The sequence below is a fragment of the Balaenoptera ricei genome, chromosome X, assembly GCF_028023285.1.
Source record: "Balaenoptera ricei isolate mBalRic1 chromosome X, mBalRic1.hap2, whole genome shotgun sequence".
In the NCBI taxonomy this organism is placed as follows: domain Eukaryota; kingdom Metazoa; phylum Chordata; class Mammalia; order Artiodactyla; family Balaenopteridae; genus Balaenoptera; species Balaenoptera ricei.
In genome coordinates this window covers 106,151,407-106,169,262 of record NC_082660.1, presented here as the reverse complement: position 1 = coordinate 106,169,262, position 17,856 = coordinate 106,151,407, and the positions used below count along the sequence as shown (strand labels likewise).

At 36.7% G+C, this 17,856-nt stretch overlaps 1 protein-coding gene across 1 annotated transcript in view; it reads right to left on the bottom strand.

Moving 5' to 3' along the window:
• Window positions 1-414: 414 nt before the first annotated feature.
• WDR44 (WD repeat domain 44) overlaps window positions 415-17,856 on the bottom strand; it is an 82,604-nt gene continuing 65,162 nt past the window's right edge. The window contains exons 14-20 of the mRNA XM_059910958.1: window positions 13,103-13,225; window positions 10,304-10,495; window positions 9,995-10,096; window positions 9,663-9,778; window positions 8,667-8,794; window positions 4,348-4,482; window positions 415-1,136 (exon numbers count right to left, since the gene is read on the bottom strand). Coding sequence (XP_059766941.1) covers window positions 1,042-1,136; window positions 4,348-4,482; window positions 8,667-8,794; window positions 9,663-9,778; window positions 9,995-10,096; window positions 10,304-10,495; window positions 13,103-13,225 — 891 coding nt within the window. The 3' untranslated portion in view covers window positions 415-1,041. The remainder of the gene's footprint in view (window positions 1,137-4,347; window positions 4,483-8,666; window positions 8,795-9,662; window positions 9,779-9,994; window positions 10,097-10,303; window positions 10,496-13,102; window positions 13,226-17,856) is intronic.

The following is a 17,856-nucleotide window of genomic DNA, read 5'->3' as shown; positions in this document are numbered from 1 at the left end:
CTCAATTTACCGAAGTCATCTGAAAATAAAGTCATATGTTTAACAAGTTTTGGCCACCAACTTTTAATAATACATATTTAATTTTCAGAAACATATGCTAACCATCAACAACATTATCAGGGTTCCATCACCCCAGATGTTATTTCATTGGTACATTGTATCAATATTTACAAAGGCTTTCAAATTCAACAACACAAAACAAAACAGCTTAATTTTTAAAACTACAATGCTTTAAAAAAATGTAAACTGTCCATTTTTACATTATTGTAAAAAAGAAGACTCACTCCGTAATGTGGCTTAATTTTTTTAAGTGAGCAAAGCCTGGTGCTCATGGATAAAGAATGAAAAGAATTCTTTACATAGGAAACATTGTGCTCCAGTGTGGCAAAAAAAAAAAAAAATATATATATATATATATATATATACACACACACACACACATACAAAGAAAAGAATCTTAAGTCCACAATTTAGACCACACACAAAAAAAGTCCCCAAATTGAGAAATTTATAAAAACCATTTACACATGGTTGTTGACCTATTGAAAACCTATATAACATTTTAAAAATAGTAACTCAGTCAAAAGATACCACTTCTCTTAAAAATGAAATTTTGTGCAAAAGAAATTATTTAAGCTAGAAACAAGACACTCCCCCTCAGTAAGAGGCCAAAAGAGCCACTGAAATAATTTAACTCTGTTAGATTTAGTGCATGTAACCAAAAGGCACACACATGTGATTAATATATTAATATATTTTCATGCAGAAACCTGTGCATGTTCACAATTATATAACAAAAACACAAACATAACAAAATGTAAAGCCCAATGTTTGGCAATGTTATTCTAGCTACATTCCTTTCTAGTCTATCAGTCCCGGGTTTACTAGATCATTAACGTTGCCTCTCAAAAAATATATTATATTTGAACAGCTTCCAATAAAAATTAAAAAAAGGATGTTGGCCTGAAACACTATAACTTTTTTTCAGTTCTGATACATAGAGAAACTTACTGATATGTTTATTTTAAATGTCATTTCAAATTAAGATACATTTTTCCTTTTGTTAATAAACACTTTGATTGCTCCAGTGAAGTCAGCAGAGAGAAGAACTTCTGTGTTATCTGTCTTCATAATACCTTAAAAGCATAAAAGAAAGTTTTTAGTTGATTTTAAAGGAATATGAAGCCTGCTGCCACAACTGTCACATGCCCATGATCCTCTACCTCTGGGGCAGAAGAACCTCTCCCAGCCTTTTCAGTCTCTCTTTTCTGGCTTGCTCCTGTGATCCTTTCATCCTCCTGTACCTCTCCTCTCTGAGGCTCACTTCCACTTACCTTGTCTTAGCTGCTCTCTTCCTGGCAGCTAAGGAGAGATTATGGTCCCTTGGGGCCAGGATGCCTGGATTTACTCCCAGGCAGCCAAGGCCTCTAAGTTGTCTGATTCTTCATTTCGTGGCAAGAGGCTAGCGTGTTATTCAGCCCCAGGACTGGAATGTTGGCAGGATGGGATCAGCTGGGCAAGTCTTTTGCCAACAGGGTTCACTAATGAGGTTGACAGTAAGGTTTACTGTACAGCAGACATACTGGAACTGCCATGAAATGAAGTACACACGATCACTCTGTGAATGCTGAGAGCACCTTTTGCCTTTCCAGTCCATACTGAAGAACCATGTAGCTACTACGCTGAATGGCAAAAACGCTTACCATTTAACATTTGCTGGTAAAAACATTTAACGAACAAAATTCAGTGTTAACTATTATGCATAGGCAAAAATTGTAGATTTAAGAAGGACTGATTAGTAAGGAAGAAAATAATCCAAACTGTAACTGGGGAGTTGTGTACGGGATGAGTTAGACAAAATGGTTTCACTTAGGTTTGTTAAAAACATATCCTAAGCTGCTGAACATTCCTAACCACACTTTTGGTATATCTCAAAGTAGTGCTATGCAGCAGAAGCAGCAGCAAACAACTGAGGGATATCAGAAAGGCTAGAGAAGAAAATAATTCATCATATATATAGAGAGAAATGCTTTATAAGATACAATATAATGAAGATGATAATGTCTATTACATGCCAGGCATTTTGCTAGACACCTTACATGTGTTATCTTTAATTCTTCTCACAACCTTTTTTTTTTTTTTTCAGTTTTCAGCTGTATCTTTTTTTTTAAAAATTGAAGTATAGTTGATTTAAAATATTGTGTTAATTTCAGGTGTACAGCAAAGTGATTCAGAGATACTCCTAATTTATCCCTCCCTCCTTCCTCTTCGGTAGCCACAAGTTTGTTTTCTATGTCTGTGAGTCTGTTTCTGTTTTGTAAATAAGTTCATGTGTACTATTTTTTAGATTCCACATATAAGTGATATCATATTTGTCTTTCTCTGACTTACTTCACTTAATATGATAATCACTAGGTCCATCCACATTGCTGCAAATGACATTATTTCATTCTTTTTTATGGCTGAGTAATATTCCAGTGTGTATATGTGTGTGTGTGTGTGTGTGTGTACTGTAGTTTTGATTTGTGTTTCTTTGATAATTAGCGATGTGGAGCATCTTTTCATGTGCCTGCTGGCCATCTGTAGGTCTTCTTTGGAGAAATGTCTATTTAGGTCTTCTGCCCATATCACAACCTTATAAACGAGGTATTATCACCATTTTAAACATGAGGAAAACTGAAGCTTAAGTTGCCAAATACGTCAGAATAAAGAGGAGGGCAATCAGATATATTTTATGATCTCATACCCCGAGTTTAAGAGTTTATTCTTAGAGTATACCTACACGGGTACAGAACAGCAAACACAAATCTGAGTATGATCCAAAGTTGTGCCTCTTTAAAAAGGACCCAGTGAAGTAATAACTGAACCATGTTAATATGCTGCAGTTTTGAGAAGTTTAAAAAAGGTACTTTTCATTTTTCCTCAAATGGTTTAAAAAGCTAGAATTTTCTGTTCAATGTGTAGGGGAAATGTGCAGAGTGTAAAAAGGTATTGGGGAAAAAGAAAAGAAAAAAACCCCAACCAAATGACTTAATTTAGAAGAGAGAAGTAGGATTTGACTGTGAGAAAAAAAGAAAAAGAAAATGAAAAGAAATATTTCCAAACAGGCATTTAGTAAAGGTGTAATAATTCTGCATTGGTTGATTTTTAAATCTGGTAATTGAAAGAAGTGCTAGGGACTTCCCTGGTGGCACAGTGGATAAGACTCCATGCTCCCAATGCACGGGGTCTGGGTTCGATCCCTGGTCAGGGAACTAGATCCCACATGCCACAACTAAAGAGCCTGCCTGCCACAAGTAAGACCCAGCGCAACCAAATAAATAAATAAATAAATATTTAAATGAAAAAAAGAAAGAAGTGCTAGACTGAAGTTCATATTTGCTATCAAAATTTTTCTTCACAGACAGAAGAAATAGTGTATTTAGTATAGTGTATAGTGCAAATAATACCGCAAGGGAAATGACTTGATATTAAATGAGATAAAAATGCTTGAGAACTTTTTAGTATTCAAATACTTTTAGAAGCACTCTTACTACATTGTATCTATTGTTGTGACTTTATAACTCTCTACAAGGCCTGGGTATAGTCTCTAAAGTGAGAAAACACATTTAATAAAATATTCTGCAATAGATTTTAACAATACAAACTTGTTTTCATTAACAACTGGTCCAAGTTTACATGGTTTTACTTTACTCTTCAGAATTAACAAGGACCATTTTTATATAATCGGCACTAAATACTACTTGACGGTTTCTTTTCACTTCCTAATCTGAGCATTTTATATAATTGAAAGTACTATTCATTCTCAAAGTATTTGCTGCAACGGGCAAGAATCACTGGCTTGTAAATAGCTATCTATGAGGAGCTGTAAATTTGTGGCAATTAGAAAAGAACACTGCTTTCACTTTGGTTTAATTCACTTATTCAGTAAATGTTTATTAAGCACCTACTACATTCAGGCAAGCACTGTGCTAGGCACTGGCCCTACAACAATAAATAAAACACATAAAATCTTTGCCCTCAGAGATTATAGTGCAATAGAGACAGATAATTTAACTTGTATATATTTATGTCTGGTTTGCATTTCTCAAAAGAGAATATAGTTTTCCATAAAAAAAATTACAAACTTTCAAAATTTTCAGTTTTAATTCCCAGGTGAATTTAAAAGAAGTAAAACTGGCAAGAACTATGTTACCAAAATGTTCAGAAATGAACATCTGACAACCATTATGTTGCATAACAGAAATATTCTTCATACTCATGAAGACCTCATAATACCCACAAGTCAATGAGGCTACTAAAGGCTGCCTAGAGAAAATGAAGGACAAATAAAATATGAATACCTACCAGAGGGCATGTTATCCAAAACTTCAGCATCTTCACCTTTATCGTTCCCTTCTGATTTTTCAGACTGCACATCCAAAGACAACATCAAACTTGGGTTTGGAGCAAAGATGGCTGATGTAACAACTGCATTATGTGCTAGGAAAAAAAAATTACTTCAAAACAACTAATAAACTTGATTCTAAACATCAAGACAAAAAGTATAATACTGCAAAAAACATAATAGTGTATGTTATATGCAAGTACCTTTAAAAACTAACATATAAGTAACTAAGAACTATTTAAAACCCAAAAATATTTTCTTAAAAAAAATCAAATCCATCATAGTAGGGGACATTAACACCCCACTTTCACCAATGGACAAATCATCCAAAATGAAAATAAATAAGGAAACACAGCTTTAAATGATACATTAAACAAGATGGACTTGATTGATATTTATAGGACATTCCATCCAAAAACAACAGAATACACTTTCTTCTCAAGTGCTCATGGAACATTTTCCAGGATAGACCATATCTTGGGTCACAAATCAAACCTTGGTAAATTTAAGAAAATTGAAATCGTATCAAGTATCTTTTCCGACCACAACGCTATGAGACTAGATATCAATTACAGGAAAAAATCTGTAAAAAATACAAACACATGGAACCTAAACAATACACTACTAAATAACCAAGAGGTCACTGAAGAAACCAAAGAGGAAATCAAAAAATACCTAGAAACAAATGACAATGAAAACACGACGACCCAAAACCTATGGGATGCAGCAAAAGCAGTTCTAAGAGGGACGTTTATAGCAATACAATCCTACCAAAAGAAACAAGAAACTTCTCAAATAAACAACCTAACCTTACACCTAAAGCGATTAGAGAAAGAAGAACAAAAAAACCCCCAAAGTTAGCAGAAGGAAAGAAATCATAAAGATCAGAGCAGAAATAAATGAAAAGAAATGAAGGAAACAAAAGCAAAGATCAATAAAACTAAAAGCTGGTTCTTTGAGAAGACAAACAAAACTGATAAACCCTAAGCCAGACTCATCAAGAAAGAAAGGGAGAAGACTCAAATCAACAGAATTAGAAATGAAAAAGGAGAAGTAACAACTGACACTGCAGAAATACAAACGATCATGAGAGATTACTACAAGCAACTCTATGCGAATAAAATGGACAACCTGGAAGAAATGGACAAATTCTTAGAAAAGCACAACCTTCCGAGACTGAACCAGGAAGAAACAGAAAATATAAACAGACCAATCACAAGCACTGAAATTCAAACTGTGATTAAAAATCTTCCAACAAACAAAAGCCCAGGACCAGATGGCTTCACAGGCGAATTCTATCAAACATTTAAAGAAGAGCTAACACATAACCTTCTCACACTCCTCCAAAATATAGCAGAGGGAGGAACACTCTCAAACTCATTCTACGAGGCCACCATCACCCTAATACCAAAACCAGACAAAGACGACACAAAGAAAGAAAACTACAGGCCAATATCACTGATGAACATAGATGCAAAAATCCTCAACAAAATACTAGCAAACAGAATCCAACAGCACATTAAAAGGATCATACACCATGATCAAGTGGGGTTTATCCCAGGAATGCAAGGATTCTTCAATATACACAAATCAATCAATGTGATACACCACATTAACAAACTGAAGGAGAAAAACCATATGATCATCTCAATAGATGCAGAGAAAGCTTTCGACAAAATTCAACACCCATTTATGACAAAAACCCTCCAGAAAGTAGGCATAGAGGGAACTTACCTCAACATAATAAAGGCCATATGTGACAAACCCACAGGCAACATCGCTCTCAATGGTGAAAAACTGAAACCATTTCCTCTAAGATCAGGAACAAGACAAGGATGTCCACTCTCACCACTATTATTCAACATAGTTTTGGAAGTTTTAGCCACAGCAATCAGAGAAGAAAAAGAAAGAAAAGGAATCCAAATTGGAAAAGAAGAAGTAAAGCTGTCACTGTCTGCAGATGACATGATACTATACATAGAGAATCCTAAAGACTCTACCAGAAAACTACTAGAGCTAATCAATGAATTTGGTAAAGTAGCAGGATACAAAGTTAATGCACAGACATCTCTTGCAATCCTATACACTAATGATGAGAAATCTGAAAGAGAAATTAAGGAAACACTCCCATTTACCATTGCAACAAAAAGAATAAAATACCTAGGAATAAACCTACCTAAGGAGACAAAAGACCTGTATGCAGAAAACTATAAGACACTGATGAAAGAAATTAAAGATGATACAAAACAGATGGAGAGATATACCATGTTCTTGGATTGGAAGAATCAACATTGTTGAGATGACTATACTACCCAAAGCAATCTACAGATTCAGTGCAATCCCTATCAAACTACCAGTGGCATTTTTCACAGAACTAGAACAAAAAATGTCACAATTTGTATGGAAACACAAAAGACCCCGAATAGCCAAAGCAATCTTGAGAAAGAAAAACGGAGCTGGAGGAATCAGGCTCCCGGACTTCAGACTATACTACAAAACTACAGTCATCAAGACAGTATGGTACTGGCACAAAAACAGAAATATAGATCAATGGAACAGGATAGAAAGCCTAGAGATAAACCCACACACATATGGTCACCTTACTTTTGATAAAGGAGGCAAAAATATACAATGGAGAAAAGACAGCCTCTTCAATAAGTGGTGCTGGGAAAACTGGATAGCTACATGTAAAAGAACGAAATTAGAACACTCCCTAATACCATACACAAAAATAAACTCAAAATAGATTAAAGACCTAAATGTAAGGCCAGACACTATCAAACTCTTAGAGGATAACACAGGCAGAACACTTTATGACATAAATCACAGCAAGATCCTTTTTGACCCACCTCCTAGAGAAATGGAAATAAAAACAAAAATAAACAAATGGGACCTAATGAAGCTTAAAAGCTTTTGCACAGCAAAGGAAACCATAACCAAGACCAAAAGACAACCCTCAGAATGGGAGAAAATATTTGCAAATGAAGAAACTGACAAAGGACTAATCTCCAAAATTCACAAGCAGCTCATGTAGCTCAATATCAAAAAAACAAACAACCCAATCCAAAAATGGGCAGAAGACCTAAATAGGCATTTCTCCAAAGAAGATATACAGATTGCCAACAAACACATGAAAGGATGCTCAACATCACTAATAATTAGAGAAATGCAAATCCAAACTACAGTGAGGTATCACCTCACGCCAGTCAGAATGGCCATCATCAAAAAATCTACAAACAATAAATGCTGCAGAGGGTGTGAAGAAAACGGAACCCTCTTTCACTGTTGATGGGAATGTAAATTGATACAGCCACTATGGAGAACAGTATGGAGGTTCCTTAAAAAACTAAAAATAGAACTACCATATGACCCAGCAATCCCACTACTGGGCATATACCCTGAGAAAACCATAATGCAAAAAGTGTCATGTACCACAATGTTCATTGCAGCTCTATTTACAATAGCCAGGACATGGAAGCAACCTAAGTGTCCATCGACAGATGAATGGATAAAGAAGATGTGGCACATATATACCATGGAATATTACTCAGCCACAGAAAGGAATGAAATTGAGTTATTTGTAGTGAGGTGGATGGACCCAGAGTCTGTCATACAGAGTGAAATAAGTCAGAAAGAGAAAAACAAATATCATATGCTAACACATATATATGGAATCTAAAAATAAAAAAAAATGGTTCTGAAGAACCTAGGGGAAGGACAGGAATCAAGATGCAGATGTAGAGAATGGACTTGAGGACACGGGGAGCGGGAAGGGTAAGCTGGGACGAAGTGAGAGAGTGGCATGGACATATATACTCTACCAAATATAAAACAGATAGCTAGTGGGAAGCAGCCGCATAGCACAGGGAGATCAGCTTGGTGCTCTGTGACCACCTAGAGGGGTGGGATAGGGAGGGTGGGAGGGAGACGCAAGAGGGAAGAGATATGGGGATATATGTATATGTATAACTGATTCACTTTGTTATAAAGCAGAAACTAACACACCATTGTAAAGCAATTATACTCCAATAAAGATGTTAAAAAAAAACAAAAAAAACAAAACCACATACAAGTTCTGAGATTGCATGACTTCTCAAATTTTAGACAAGTATAAGTTCTTCCTTGGTATAGGAAAATCAAACAAAGCCAATACAATGCGAAAGCAGTTAAAACTGCTAAACTGTCTCTCTGAAATAATGCCTATACAAATTTACTTATAATACATCTCCATTTTAACTTTATTCACTTATAAGACACATAAAAGTAGGCATTTACTTACCTTTAATACCTTCCCAAAAGTCATTACGATCTCTCCTCACTGAAGTAAACTTGCTTAAGTCATGGTAAGTACTCCAGATATAAACATACTTATCTTCTGAGCCACTAACGAGGTAACTAAAATCATGGCTACATTTAGGGAAGAAGGAAAAAAAAAATCAAAGTTGTGGTTTTTTTTAGGTTTCCCTCTACCAGAGCTTCCCAGTTTGAGACACCTAAGAAAATAGCCAAGAGAACTTGTTGAAATACAGACTCCTAGTCTCACTCCAGAGGTTCTGAACGTGTAGGTTTGACATGGGTGGCCAGTGGCATTAGTATTTTCACTGAAGCTCTAGGTAACTCCTGCTGGGTTAACCCACACTGGGATGAGTGCCTACTTAAGAGATAAAACAGAGAAGCAGAATACTTTACCAATTAAATTACTGGGTAATTCAAGAAGAAAGGAGAACTGGTAAGAAAAGAGCTGAAATAAGGAGGGCTATAAAGGAAGAAAAGGTAGGTATTTCAGGAGAGCCTGCAGATCCCAAATTAACAGTTCAAATAATAATGATATGCAAAGGTGTAAGTACAGGACACTGTACTTTAGGGTCTCGAAATGCTTTATTAGCTTCTGTACCTAAAAGGATCAAGACCATGGGTGGGGTGGGGTGGGGTGGGCGGTGGTGGGGTAAATCTCCTCTTAGAAAGCATACATGAAAGTACAAAAGCACAAATTCTGGAGCTGGGTCTTCTAATCCTGGTTCTGCAACTACCAGTGTGACTTTAGGCAAATTACTTAATTTTCTGGGTGTTGGTTTCTTCATCTGCAGAGTAGGGGCAATTCAAACTCTACCAAACACCTGGATAATGTAAGTATGACAGAAAATATGAGACACCAGTTGTAAAACTGCAAAGTAACTAACAACACCATATAAACATAAGCCATAGATCAATGGAAAAATGGGAGTAGGGGAGAAATGTTCTGATCTCTTTTGGGAATTCCTCATTGCCAATTTACCTGAAACTTGCTTTGATCTGGCTGCTGCTGTTCACATAACCCTTATACTTCATGGACAGTGACAAATCTCTAAGATCATATAGTCTGATTCTGGAGTCATTTGAAGTTACCAGTATCTAAAAACAAATCAAAGGAAAAGTTAAAAATACCATCTTTTAATCTGTGCTAAGGTACAACCAAAAAAGGGTGTTAGACACATACAGAATATATCTCAAAACTAGAAAAAGCAATATGCCATAGGAAAGGAAATATATTCTTAGCTAAGATATGAAGAACTTACTTTCAGGAGTCTATATATAGTGTGGAGACAGATGGTTTTGAATACCTAGTACCTTATTTTCTCCAGGTAAAGGCTCAATGCCAGTAATTTTTCTTCCAACCTTGTTGCGCCCTCTGGTAGATCGGACATGTATCTGTGTGTGGTATTTCAAATGCTAAAAAAAAAAAAATCACAATTTAAAAAGATCAGAATTAGAAAGAAACTCAAAGATCATCTGAGGCAACTCACAGACAAACATGGTATTATTTGTCCCAATTTACAGATAAGGCAGTTAAAGCCCAGAGAGGATACACCAACTTATCCCAAACCACAAAAGTATCTAAGTATTCAAGTATGTAATTTATACAAGACAGTCATTTACCTCTGTATCATAGAAAATACACCTGCCATCATATGTCCCAATCACTGCATATTTGCCATTCTGACAGAAATTTGCAGCTGTGATCAATTTTGTTTGACCATCTACTTCATTCCACAAAGCCACTTTTTTGTCAGGTATGTTCCAAAGGCGGAGCTTTCCATCCAATGACCCACTTAGAAAATACCTGTCATCCTAAAAATGTGATGAAAGAGGAAGCTTTCATTTTATCACATGAAGAAAAACTCATTAGCAAATCAATACATTAAGTCTATTAGAAATAATGTTAACATATATAGATTTCATTTTAAAAGTATTAAAGTAAGCATTATTTCAGTCACTAAAAATAACAACAGTTAGAAACCTCAGTATTCATTTTGGAGAAATGACATTCTAATCACTTTATCATATCCTTAAACTGCTTTTCCCAAGGTATAGATGTTAATAGATAATGTGTTTGAGTATATATTGTGTAGGAGAAGGGTTCTGTGGTCAAATAAGTTTGAGAAATTCTTAGTTACAGAAAGTTAAACAGGATTCTCAGTTAACACGCACTCTGAATCTTTAACGGGCGACTTTTTTTGGGGTCAGGTAGGGACATCTAGCAGGGCTAGCAATTCAAGGAACATACTTTGGGAAACACTATCCTATAATGGTACATTTGCCCATACCCTCCTTAGGATACATGTAACAGATGGATAAAAGAGTAACTAATGCCAGTTAGCCCACAGAACCAGTCAATTTTTGGAACTCTGACACCCTGTCAGCAGAGAATTGCTTCACTATTTAAATTCTCAATCTCAAACCAGGGGTTCTCAGCTGGGGGCAACCTGGCCCCACAGGAGACATCTAGCAATGTCTGGAGACAGTTTTGATTGTCACAATTTAGAGGGTGGGGCGCTACTGACATCTAGTGGGTAGAGGCCAGGAACGCTGCTAAACAGCCTACAATGCACAGGACAGCCTTTCCTCTCTCTACGAAAAAGAATTATCCAACCCCAAATGCCATTAGTGCCAAGGTTTAGAAACCCTGTTCTAAACTAAACCAGGCCTACCATGAAGCTGCTCTAATTTTTGGTAACATAAGAATTAAAAAGAAAATAAAATAATTGGAATGCCAAAACAAGAAACAGATTTTCTTCTCCACTCAAGATTATTATTCTTACCCACTTCTCAAGCCCGTCAAGGATAACCTTCATAGAATAGGCATTTTTATGGCTATGGTACAGTAGGCTCAACTCAATGTCTACCAGCAGAAGTGATGAACAAATAAAAATACTTTATCTTGGTCTTACAATTCAGAATTTTATTTACATACATATATACACGTGTATATATGTGTGTGTATCTTCATTTTGCTATTTCTTTTATAACTCTGCTTCCTTTCTTCTAGGTAACATTATTTGATAGAGTCATATTTCCTAGGAAAATGTCAACACCACTCCATTCTTCCCTAGCCCCTCTCATAAATTCTCCAGGTCAGTAGAATTTTTAGAAATAAGGCTTTTCAGTTTCCAAAATAAAATGAAATAAAAGTATAGGAAAATTATTGACTAAACAGAAACCTTAATAATAAAGTACTACATAGATAACTATTACCACCTAATACCCCTCTCTTTCTATCTTGATACATTATAGTTAAAATAGAGGTGGGGGGATTTTGCTCACAGGTGCTGACAGGGGTAAAATCTATCCTTTTGTTGCACCCTTAGGTGACAGGATGGGGGTATTATTTAGAAAGAAGCCTCAAAAGCTTGATGGTCAAAACTGATACAGTATTAACATAGATTAAGCATTTTTAATTTTCAATAGTTCTTAATAAAATCTTCTCTAAGGGTTCAGAATTATTACTGCCTATGTTATAAGCCTGCCCAGGGAGGGAAATTATATTGAGAGAAAAAAGTCATTCTTCTCTCTTAATTTGGGGAAGGAGAGAAAGAAATGTCAATATAATTGAAAGGTTGCATTAAAAAGACAATGGGTACTAAACACATAGAGATGAGGACATGATTGGAAATGTAATCATACACAAATGTAGTGGAGGGAAAGTCAACGAGGGTCAGCTCAAGCCCTCCACTTATTTCAACCTAGCTAGTGAAGCAGCTCCAACACATGACATCCCTTGTGCTTACAGCTGCAAAGAAGTAAAACTACTCTAGCCTCATGCATTTGGTGGCTCTATCCTATAAGGGCATAAGATAGGTCTGGAGTCCATGACAGTAGATTTTTCTCCTTTAGTTGAAATCATATGAAATTCTTTCTAGAGGAAAGATATTAAAGGATTTTCTACATTGAAAATGAGTATGAAGGGATCTCAAGATTAACAATGTTTTCAGACCCGAAATAGGAATTCAGTCTAATTTGTAATGAATTTTGGTCTTTGCCTCTTTCAACCTTTTCCTCTTTGTCTCTTCCCTTCCTGACCCTCCTACAACTATTCCTGCCTATATGCTTCCCTTTCTCATTTATTTACCTGCTGTCTTTTCTTCTTCCACTGTCTCCAACCTCTCTCCTCTTTAATAGGATAGTTTATTTCTTTATTTATACGCTGCAGGTCTTATTAAAGATTTGGGATGACTTTTCACTGTCATATTTAGACTATAATATTTCCAGCTCTTCTAATGAAGATTAGCACAATATTTATTTCCTTTCTTATTTTTAAAGCAGAATGAAACACTAAATTAAGTTGCTCTTAACTATGTGGATACTAATAATTTTTTTCCTGTAGTCCAATTACCCTCCAGAGAAACCTGGTTCCCTCACCTTCCTCGTAGTATAACAAAAAAACATGTAAATACTTACTCTTGGATGGAAAGCTATGGCAGTGACAAAATCTATATGCTGAAAACAGCAAAGGCATTCTCTTCTGGAAATGTGCCATAACCTGACTGTTTTATCCATTGAAGAAGAAAGCAGAAAGTAGTTCTACGGAGAAATTGACATTGATTATTTTATCACCATATGAAAAAAAATACTTACACCATAAAAGTGAACTTTTAGTTTTAGGTATCTCAATAGTTTTGTCATTACTATTGTTATACGCAGCATCAGAAAGCACAAAGATATCCAATTCACTTGGACAATTCCATTTTTTTCCAAATAGTTAAATGCCATATTTCTTTGATTCTAAGACTTTTTCACATTACCTATTCTGAAATGAGGATGAATCTTATGACTTCTGTTGAAAGAAATCTGCCAGATGCCAACAGAGGACTAAGGTGTGCCTTGGCTGTTGGAGCCTGCATATACTATAAGTTAGCTATGAATGTAAGGCATCTATTCATTTGATCGTCACTTCAGTTATTTTCACATTGATAACACTGGTGAATTTTAACTCACATGAATTCCCTGTCACTTAAAATGCCTTCAAAAAGATTATCCTATAACGCAGCATGGAAATGAAAAGTTATTGTGCACCAGTCACACCTTAGGCAAGAAAATTAGAGAATAGAAACTGTCAAATGTCTCAGAATAGATCATAGAATTTTCAAAGCTAGAAGAGGGTAGTGTAACTGATTTAGGCATTATGATGGCCCATCACCCAGAAACCAAACATCTATCTGTCAAAAATTTCCAGCTGGATACATAAGGGGATAGGATTCCCAGGTGCTCGGCCCTGCCGGGCGCCGGGGCGCGAGACCAGATTTTGTAGGTCACTCCCTCTTGCAAGAACACCGGAATCACAACTAACTGCTGAACAATCATCGACAGGAAGACGCTGGAACTCACCAAAAAAGATACCCAACATCCAAAGACAAAGGAGAAGCCACAGTGAGACGGTAGGAGGGGCGCAATCACAATAAAATCAAATCCCATAACTGCTGGGTGGGTGACTCACAAACTGGAGAACTCTTATACCACAGAAGTCCACCCACTGGAGTGAAGGTTCTGAGCCCCACGTCAGGCTTCCAAACCTGGGGGTCTGGCAATGGGAGGAGGATTTCCTAGAGAATCAGACTTTGAAAGCTAGCGGGATTTGATTGCAGGACTTTGACAGGACTGGGACAAACAGAGACTCCACTCTTGGAGGGCACACACAAAATACTGTGCACATCAGGACCCAGGGGAAGGAGTAGTGACCCCATAGGAGACTGAACCAGACCTACCTGCTAGTGTTGGAGGGTCACCTGAAAAGGCAGGGGGTGGCTGTGTCTCATCGTGAGGACAAAGACACTGGCAGCAGAAGTTCTGGGAAGTCCTCCTTGGCGTGAGCCCTCCCAGAGTCTGCCATTAGCGCCACCAAAGACCCCGGGTAGGCTCCAGTGTTGGGTCGCCTCAGGCCAAACAACCAACAGGGAGGGAACCCAGCCCCACCCATCAGCAGACAAGTGGATAAAAGTTTTACTGAGCTCTGCCCACCAGAGCAACAGCCAGCTCTACCCACCACCAGTCCCTCCCATCAGGAAACTTGCACAAGCCTCTCAGATAACCTCATCCACCAGAGGGCAGACAGCAGAAGCAAGAAGAACTACAATCCTGCAGCCTGTGGAACAAAAACCACATTCACAGAAAGTAGACAAGATGAAAAGGCAGAGGGCTATGTACCAGATGAAGGAACAAGATAAAACCCCAGAAAAACAACTAAATGAACTGGAGACAGGCAACCTTCCAGAAAAAGAATTCAGAATAATGATAGTGAAGATGATCCAGGACCTCAGAAAAAGAATGGAGGCAAAGATCGAGAAGATACAAGAAATGTTTAACAAAGACCTAGAAGAATTAAAGAACAAACAAACAGAGATGAACAATACAATAACTGAAATAAAAAATACACTAGAAGGAATCAATAGCAGAATAACTGAGGCAGAAGAACGGATAAGTGACCTGGAAGACAGAATGGTGGAATTCACTGCTGCGGAAAAGAACAAAGAAAAAAGAATGAAAAGAAATGAAGACAGCCTAAGAGACCTCTGGGACAACATTAAACACAACAACATTTGCATTATAGGGGTCCCAGAAGGAGAAGAGAGAGAGAAAGGACCAGAGAAAACATTTGAAGAGATTATAGTCAAAAACTTCCCTAACATGGGAAAGGAAATAGCCACCCAGGTCCAGGAAGCGCAGAGAGTCCCAAACAGGATAAACCCAAGGAGAAACACGCCAAGACACATAGTAATCAACTTGGCAAAAATTAAAGGCAAAGAAAAACTATTGAAAGCAGCAAGGGAAAAACGACAAATAACATACAAGGGAACTCCCATAAGGTTAACAGCTGATTTCTCAGCAGAAACTCTACAACCTAGAAGGGAGTGGCATGATATACTTAAAGTGATGAAAGGGAAGAACCTACAACCAAGATTACTCTACCCGGCAAGGATCTCATTCAGATTCGACAGAGAAATCAAAAGCTTTACAGACAAGCAAAAGCTAAGAGAATTCAGCACCACCAAATCAGCTCTACAACAAATGCTAAAGGAACTTCTCTAAGTGGGAAACACAAGAGAAGAAAAGGCCCTACAAAAACAAACCCAAAACAATTAAGAAAATGGTCATAGGAACATACATATCGATAATCACCTTAAATGTGAATGGATTAAATGCTCCAACCAAAAGACACAGGCTCGCTGAATGGATACAAAAACAAGACCCATATATATGCTGTCTACAAGAGACCCACTTCAGACCTAGGGACACATACAGACTGAAAGTGAGGGGATGGAAAAAGATATTCCATGCAAATGGAAATCAAAAGAAAGCTGGAGTAGCAACACTCACATCAGATAAAATAGACTTTAAAATAAAGAATGTTACAAAAGACAAGGAAGGACACTACATAATGATCAGGGGATCAATCCAAGAAGAGGGTATAACAATTATAAATATACATGCACCCAACATAGGAGCACCTCAACACATAAGGCAACTGCTAACAGCTATAAAAGAGGAAATCGACAGTAACACAATAATAGTGGGGGACTTTAACACCTCACTTAAACCAATGGACAGATCATTCAAACATTCCATCCAAAAACAGCAGATTACACTTTCTTCTCAAGTGTGCACAGAACATTCTCCAGGATTGATCACATCGTGGGTCACAAATCAAGCCTCACTAAATTTAAGAAAACTGAAATCATATCAAGCATCTTTTCTGACCACAATAATATGAGACTAGAAATCAATTACAGGGAAAAAAGCGTAAAAAAGACAAACACATGGAGGCTAAACAACACGTTACTAAATAACCAAGAGATCACTGAAGAAATCAAAGAGGAAATCAAAAAATACCTAGAGACAAATGACAATGAAAACACAATGATCCAAAACCTATGGGATGCAGCAAAAGCAGTTCTAAGAGGGACATTTATAGCAATACAATCCTACCTCAAGAAACAACAAACATCTCAAATAAACAATCTAAACTTACACCTAAACGAACTAGAGAAAGAAGAACAGACAAAACCCAAAGTTAGTAGAAGGAAAGAAATCATAAAGATCAGAGCAGAAATAAATGAAACAGAAACAAAGAAAACAATAGCAAAGATCAATAAAACTAAAAGCTGGTTCTTTGAGAAGATAAACAAAATTGATAAACCATTAGCCAGACTCATCAAGAAAAAGAGGGAGAGGACTCAAATCATTAAAATTAGAAATGAAAAAGGAGAAGTTACAACAGACACCGCAGAAATACAAAGCATCCTAAGAGACTACTACAAGCAACTCTATGCCAATAAAATGGACAACCTGGAAGAAATGGACAAATTCTTAGAAAGGTATAACCTTCCAAGACTGAACCAGGAAGAAATAGAAAATATGAACAGACCAATCACAAGTAATGAAATTGAAACTGTGATTAAAAATCTTCCAACAAACAAAAGTCCAGGACCAGATGGCTTCACAGGTGAATTCTATCAAACATTTAGAGAAGAGCTAACACCCATCCTTCTCAAACTCTTCCAAAAAGTTGCAGAGGAAGGAACACTCCCAAACTCATTCTATGAGGCCACCATCACCCTGATACCAAAACCAGACAAAGATACTACAAAAAAGGAAAATTACAGACCAATATCACTGATGAATATAGATGCAAAAATCCTCAACAAAATACTAGCAAACAGAATCCAACAACACATTAAAAGGATCATACACCATGACCAAGTGGGATTTATCCCAGGGATGCAAGAATTCTTCAATATACGCAAATCAATCAATGTGATACACCATATTAACAAATTGAAGAAGAAAAACCATATGATCATCTCAATAGATGCAGAAAAAGCTTTTGACAAAATTCAACACCCATTTATGATAAAAACTCTCCAGAAAGTGGGCATAGAGGGAACCTACCTCAACATAATAATGGCCATATACGATAAACCCACAGGAAACATCATTCTCAATGGTGAAAAACTGAAAGCATTTCCTCTAAGATCGGGAACAAGAGAAGGATGTCCACTCTCACCACTATTATTGAACATAGTTTTGGAAGTCCTAGCCACGGCAGTCAGAGAAGAAAAAGAAATAAAAGGAATACAAATTGGAAAAGAAGAAGTAAAGCTGTCACTGTTTGCAGATGACATGATACTATACATAGAGAATCCTAAAGATGCCACCAG